The 7481-nt window shown below is 46.2% G+C and overlaps 2 protein-coding genes across 2 annotated transcripts in view; both read right to left on the minus strand.

The window, feature by feature from the left end:
- LOC103074479 (serine protease HTR4) overlaps positions 1 to 4160 on the minus strand; it is a 20176-nt gene extending 16016 nt beyond the window's left edge. The window contains 1 exon segment of the mRNA XM_082931475.1: positions 4088 to 4160. Coding sequence (XP_082787601.1) covers positions 4088 to 4160 — 73 coding nt within the window.
- A 9-nt stretch (positions 4161 to 4169) lies between these two features.
- The window catches only part of PLEKHA2 (pleckstrin homology domain containing A2), a 52128-nt gene continuing 48816 nt past the window's right edge, over positions 4170 to 7481 (minus strand). Inside the window, exons 15-16 of the mRNA XM_007469794.1 lie at positions 4952 to 5029; positions 4170 to 4532 (exon numbers count right to left, since the gene is read on the minus strand). Coding sequence (XP_007469856.1) covers positions 4170 to 4532; positions 4952 to 5029 — 441 coding nt within the window. The remainder of the gene's footprint in view (positions 4533 to 4951; positions 5030 to 7481) is intronic.

The following is a 7481-nucleotide window of genomic DNA, read 5'->3' on the forward strand; positions in this document are numbered from 1 at the left end:
CTCCGCTCCCCGGAGCCGTGGGCAGCGGCAGCCACGGCAGGACCAGCGGTCCGAGCCCGGCGGGCTGCAGCAGGGGTCTCGTCATCCCGCTCCCTTCCTCCTTCCCTCCCACTTTCCCGCGGACTCTCCTCTGGACCCACAGCTGCTCTCAGACGAGCAACGCTTTCTCCGGACTGGGATGCCGCCTCCTTCAGCCCCCGACTTTAAGGGGCAGAACCTGGCAGCCCTCTCCACACATAGCCGTTCCCCACCCCGCCCCGCGTCCCGGCCCTTCCCCCACCTCGTGGAATTCAGAACACCAAGAACGGGGGCAGACTGACAACTCACCCACCCGCGGAAAGACGATCAGAGTTAGGAAAACACACAACCTACTTCAGTATTTCACATGGTTTTTATTACAAAACAAGCGACAAAACAGTTTTAGAAAATTATTTTTTGCTACATACCAAGTAGGAGATCGCTTAAAATGAGAAGCGTAAGAGTTTCCATGCACTCAGCTCAGCCTACAAGTGCATTTCACAGCTGAAACAGACGGGTTTAAAACACAGAATCATGCTACACCTTGGGGAGCAGCGGGGGAAGGGGTCAAACAGTATGTTTTTTGGCCAAATAATGGCTTTATTGAAACTCTACCGAGCATGAGTGACTGTAATTCACTACTGCAGGCAGTAACAGAGAGAAAAAGGTACTAAGGAAAAAAGTGACATTGGTAGAAAAGATGTAATAAATCTGTCCATTTCTGACATGTTCAAACTTTATAAACAAAGCTGATTTGGGAAACTCAGTTTCCAAAACTCTGCTACTTCCTTATGCCTATTTATCTGGTTAACAGTGAAAACAAACATATCAAATCCCACTGCTCAACTACTGAATCTGCCACTTATTTATTGGATCCTTTCAGACCATATCAGAGCACAGTTACATTCAAGGGGAAAAAAATAAAACAACAAACCACCTTCTGCTTCAAGTGAACTATGAAGTTGGACTCTTTCTCATGGGAGCTCAGCATTCTACTCAGAAACAGATGTTTAACTCTGCAATTTTCACCTGAGATCGCTTTACCTGATGGACACCTTAGTACGACTGTCATCTCACAGAATGCAAAAGGCCAGAACTACGTTCACCAGCCATCAGCTGACCCTGAGCAAGCAATTCCTTAACTTTCAAGAACAGTGGACAATAATAGTTTACCTATGGGGAGACACCTGAAGCTGTTACACACAGTGGGTCAAGACCACGTCAAAAGTCTTATGAAAACAGCACAACTCAGAGAACGTTTTTATTCCACACACACAAAAAAATGCAGTACCTTTTTTGGTTCCTTTTTTGTTTGTTTGTTTGTTTGTTTGTTTTTGCGGTACGCGGGGCCTCTCACTGTTGTGGCCTCTCCCACTGCGGAGCACAGGCTCTGGACGCGCAGGCTCAGCGGCCATGGCTCACGGGCCTAGCCGCTCCGCGGCATGTGGGATCTTCCCGGACCGGGGCACGAACCCATGTCCCCTGCATCGGCAGGTGGACTCTCAACCACTGTGCCACCAGGGAAGCCCCGGTTCCTTTTTTTAAAAAAAAACAAAACAAACAGATTTATTGCAGAGCCTATGCACTTAACTACTAATCGATATTGCATCCCCTCCTTGTTTTTTCCTTTTGGTTCCATTTTTCACATTTGAAACCAAATGCTTTGGTCGCATATGCACCATCTTTGGCTCACATGTGTAGTGACATTAAAAGGTGTGATGTGAAATTAACCAGAAGCTAAGAAATATGAACACAAAAGGAATTCTGAAATAAGATTTGGCAATGAGAATGCCTCTAAGCTTCATTGAAGATAATTATATTTATCTGGTGTTGGAACTACATTAACAACGCTCTAACTTGGAATTCCCAAGTATCTGCCAACTAGAATCCTTGTTACCCCTCTATTATGATAATACAATCTGGATTTATAAGTATGTTTAATTTAATACATTCTCAAAATAAACCTTACTGAATAAGAAACAGATCAGCTTACCATAATGGCCAATTAATTTAGCAGTAGTAATCTAGCAGAGAGTTTATTTAAAAGAGGAAGAAATGGGTAGATTTTCACAAGTTAAACACCAGGAGATGACATCTTTCCATGAGTTAGGGAATGTTTACAGAGATCTCAAAAGGTCCTAATTTATCTTTGTTAGTTCCATATCTCTGTGCACTTTCTTTCACCTAGCCAAAGAATTTTCTTGAGGAAAATCTGAAGATGAAACCTGAGACAAAGAACTTTAAGAATTCGTAATGGCTTCTTGAAACCAGGCTACTTGAAGTATGTTGTCACCTTGATCACTCATAAATAAATAATCTCCAAACCAGGGATTTCTAAGGACAAAAGTACACAGGAGGCTGCAGAAAAGAGAGGGAAAAGAGAAAGAGAGAGAAATCTAGAGTAGATTTCCTTTTTTATACCTGGACCACAAGGGCAAACAATTTAAGTGAAAGTTATCTCCAAAGCAGTACGGTCAAGAAAAGTTCTCAACCTGACGTAGACTTCAAGGAAACTACACTGCCGGAAGCAAACAGAAGATTCCCCTCAAGCCACTAAGGATTTTCTGATCACAGTCTCCTCCTCTACTCGTTAATTCTTAATTTAAGGACAAAATTAACTGATCTAGCTGATAAAGAGTTCTAGATAGAACTGAGTTAAGCTCCCTCCCTTTAGGGAACCTTGGTAGCAGTTCACCACATAAGCTGGACAGGTAATTTCTCCCAGGGACCCTGGAAATAGGATCTCTTGTCAAATGGAAGAAGGTACATCCTAAAATACGGGATGGGAAATACAGTCTATGCTCTTCTACCTGGGAAATCTCTAACCAGCAAGGCATAGGCTCTAAATCAATGTTTCTCTGCACAGTTTCTATTTTATTAAAGATATAAATATCTCTCAGGATTATCTTTGTTATCTCCTCACTGTTAATGTACATAGAACCTCGTCAGACGACAAGATTTCATCATGCGAGTACAGACACGAGGCATCACCCAAAGGGCAACACAAAGAAGAGAAAGAAAGCAAATCTGCCAAAGGTACACAGTACACAGCACTTAAAACCAGACTACTATCGGCCCGTGAAAGAAGAGCTGAGAGGCAAGGACCCAAGATAATCTGTCTTTGCGAAAAGAGACCTTTTCTTCTGTCCGGAAAACATGGATCAAAAATTTTTAGCTGGATGAACTAAACTCCATCTCTTCCCGGCACCTGCTTTAAAGCAACTCTCAAACTCTAAAATACAGATTTGATGTATCGCACAAGTGAATTATCAAACACTCATCAACCCTCCACACATTCCGAGTAACGCCATATCAAGGGCAATGTCTGTTCTGTTCTCAGCACTGAACACTGATAAACCCATCCTAAGGGCCTGACTCAGCAACAGGGTGGGCAGGTCTGTCTCTCACAGCGACAGTATTTGGGGTGAAAGAACATCTCAAAGAGAACAGAGTAATTCCCAAAACTGGCTGATGCACTGGGGTTGGGAGTGCATTCTCTCATTCCTTACAAGAGGTCCCTATTTCTTCCCCTATGGAGGTCCCCTGGAGGATGGGGGAATCTGCCCCGGTCGACATTCAGGGCCCCCCGCTGACCAGCGCCCAGATTTTAACACCTCCCCTCAGAATGTATCCCGGCCAAGCTGGAGCCTGGGTGTCCCCCACTGCTTCCGCCAGTTTCAGCTGGGTGAGTTCCCACCCTCCTACTTCACAGTCAAACTTCAGCCAATGAACAGCAATAGGATAAAACCAGACGACTGGCCTCAAGGTTCTGCACCCAGCCTGAAAACAAAGGGAAGAAACTAATAAGACAAGGACAAGGAACTAAAACTTGGTTAGGGATGAAATTGGACTTCCAACCTCCGCTCACCAGGTGGACCATGGAAGAGTCAAAGTAAGAGGCACCCTGCTCTCCACTGAGCCAGCCTACAGGTCTAACCTGGTGACTTTCCCAAATTAAAAACACTGCATTGATTTAAAAAACAAAACAAAACAAACAAAAAAAACAGCTGGATGCTCCCCTCCCCCAAGAGAGCTCCACAGGGATGTGAGTGCCAGGAAGGCCTCCGACTGTCCTCCAGCAGGTGGAGAAACTGAGTCACGGCCCCTTGGACATCTGAGTCCTCCCCTTCCCTCCTGGGCATTGCGCCTCATCACACATCAGAGGTCCGTATGTTTTCATCATCGAGGTTGAACACAAATGGCTTCTCCTTGGGGTGCTGGGGCTCCGATCTGTGCCTTATCCGGGAGCTGGGCAGCACCCCAGAAGTACTGCTCTCCCCAAGTCGAGGCATGAAAAAAGAGTCCTCAGGAGTCTCTTCAGTGGGCAGCAGCTTTTCCCCAGCCTGGGGGACAGGTGTCCAGGGCTGCCAGGAGGAAGCCACGGAGGGGGCTTTGCAGAGGGCCCTTCTCTCCTCCAGAGGCGGCCGCCCTCTGCACAAGACAGAGTTGGGCCCCCCTGAGAGGCTGGAGCTTCCAGAGCGGGTCAAAGAAATGGATCGAGAAAAGGACATTTCCTACAAAAATAAAAGGCGGGAAAAAGAGGAAAGTAAGAGTTTTCCTGACAATGTTTATCCCAAGGTCCCAGGAAGAGGACCCCCTCCAGGATCACCACCCTCACAGGCCCAGAGACACGCGTCTACAGAAATTAAATATGGCCAGCGGCATTCACCCCAGAAGTGTCAAGGTCTGCCTGGCAGGGAGATGTGCAGGACACATCAGAAGCTCTGGTTCTCTATCCAACCCTACCTCACAAATTTTTGGGTAAAAATTTGTACCCAAACCAGTCAAAAGAGAAAAACAAGCAAGGGAGCCCGGGGCTTCAGCTGCATCTGGGCACCGGGCTGCTTCCCTACGTCACCAAAGAAAACCCACCCACTCGGGACAACTCATCACGAGCTTGACAGTGACTGTGAACAGGAAGGAAGTGACTTACTCTGGGGTGGCACTTGAGGGCCTGGACAGCTGCCCCGATCTCCTTAATCCAGCTGTGCATGTCTTCTGGACTGTCTGCCTGCAAAACACCCACCACACTTACAGAGACATGTCTGGCACTGTGATTTCAGCTTTCACGCCTGTGATTCAATTCTAAGTTCATAAAATCACACCATTAGAGCTGGAAGGGATCTCAGAGACCATCCAGGCCAGTGGCTTTCAGACTTCTGAGGACATTTTTCTCCCCAGCAAAATCATATTTGTCACCCCATAAATAAAAGGGCTCAAGGTGGGGCAGAGGTCGTGACAGAGGGAGAGCTTAGAGGCCCATCCCTACTGAAGTCCCTCACCCCTTCTGGAACACAATCGGCCTGGCCTCACCCCCTGTTTTACAGAAAAGGAAAATGAAGCCCAGAAAGCCAGAGCCCAAGGTTTAGGGCTGGTCTAGATTCCAGTTCTCCTGACACCCAGTGCAGTCATCCTTCTACCACAGCTATCCCAACAAATGATGCCACTTTCAGCTCCAGTCCCATTAAAACCAAATCCTCTGCAAATCCTCCCAGACAGGTGGTTTCTCCAGGAATAGGGCTTCTCTCAAAGCACAAGTGATCTGGGTCTGTCCTGAGTCCCATCCAGGCCTCAAGAGTTGCTAGACTTGCAGCACCAAGCTCACCAACATGTAGGGAGGGCACAGCCGAGGCCTTAAAAAGTTCTTCCCTCAGAAATACCGAGCAACCCCAGAAGGGGGCAGCAGCGGCTCTGTGAAGAAAGGAAAATCAGAAGCCAAGCCACATTAGGTAGAGCCCTGGGAATTCTCAGTGCTTTCCAGCTTTACAGGAGTTGAATCCAAGTGAACCTGGCAAACATTTACTGAGGACTTACTCAGGGTGACACGTGACATCAGGTACCAGGCACACAGATGGGACCAAGACTGAATGAAGCCTTGACCTCCAGAAACGTTTTATTAGTTAACCTCTGTCTGTCGCCCTGCACCTTCCCCTGATAGAGCCACCCAAAATTTCCAGCGTGCAGTTGCATGCCCGTGCATACATGAATGCAAACACCACACACGCTGGCCTGCAAAATTCTCCACATACACCCCTCACTCTCCCCATCCCTAGAATGATTCTTTCTCTTTGCATTATATCAAGGTAATACATGACCAGTCTTTTTAAAACCCTCAAATTTGCATGCTTCCCCCATCCTGCCCCCAAACCAACCCTCCCTGGTTAGGTGTGTGCAGGACACTTACAAGGGGAACAGTTTCATACCCTGGCACGCTGGGCCAAAGAGAGGCAGCAACGGTGCCCCTGGAGAAGACCCCGCTCACGCACCATAGCTGCAAATTCACTTGCCCTCTCTCTTCCCTGGACTTTTCTTTTCCCAGTTACTTGACAGCCTGGTGGTTTCCCAGAAAGAGAAATCCACCCCTAGTCTAAAAAGATAACCAGGACACGGTCTCCAAGATTCTTCCAGAAGGTATTTTACTGATAGCAGGGCTAGCTAACCTGTTCCACAAGTAGAACTATTGGGAAAAATTAAATGAACTCATTTAGGTAAGGCAGTTTGAAAGAGCCTAATACACAGAAAGGGCTTCATATTAGTCATTATTGTTGTTGTTATTATTATTATATGAGGGGCACAGGTGAAGCCTTAAATTCCAATATTATAAATACGTTTGCTGCCTTCTCCCTACAACTTTTTAATTTCATTTTCTTCATACTCAAACTGTGGATAATTCTTACCTAAAGGATCAAATTGTTGGGATCAAGTAAGATAACATACTTTTTCTTAATATGCTTGTTTATCAGCCCCATAAAATGGTTTACAGACGGGAGGGTGACCAGGTCCTCACTGCCTACCTGTTTTCTATTGTATTCTTTTCAGCCTTCTTAAGGATTTCTGTACACATGTCTGTATTTCTTGAAGTCTCTCAGATTCCTTGGGTTGTTTGAAAAGATATTAATAATTATTTCTATTATAAATAACATTATCCATAAATGCTAATGTCTATTTCTACAGTTAGGAAATTTAAAGTAAAACTGTATTATATCTCAATTCACCTTAGTTGTATTGCTTTTCTCTGGATAAAGTGACCAATTATACATTGCATTTTCCAATATCAGTTTCAAAAGAATACTTTGCTAATTAAAAAAGTTTTCAACTGTAAGCAGAATAATATTACAGGATGCTTCTTTTTTTTTGCGGTACACGGGCCTCTCACTGTTGCGGCCTCTCCCGCTGCGGAGCACAGGCTCCGGACGCGCAGGCTCAGCGGCCACGGCTCATGGGCCCAGGCGCTCCGCGGCATGCGGGATCCTCCCGGACCGGGGCACGAACCCGCGTTCCCTGCATCGGCAGGCGGACCCCCAACCACTGCACCACCAGGGAAGCCCCGGCATGCTTCTTAATTTATGTAGAAAGTCATATTCAAATTCTTAATTACTTCACTAGTCAATTACATTACAGAGATGACCCTGGAAACCAAAAGTAATGTAGAAGACAGCAAGTTGCAACTCTGGCGGGGGGGG

This window comes from Lipotes vexillifer, unplaced genomic scaffold, assembly GCF_000442215.2.
Source record: "Lipotes vexillifer unplaced genomic scaffold, Lipotes_vexillifer_v1.1 scaffold1383, whole genome shotgun sequence".
NCBI lineage: Eukaryota > Metazoa > Chordata > Mammalia > Artiodactyla > Lipotidae > Lipotes > Lipotes vexillifer.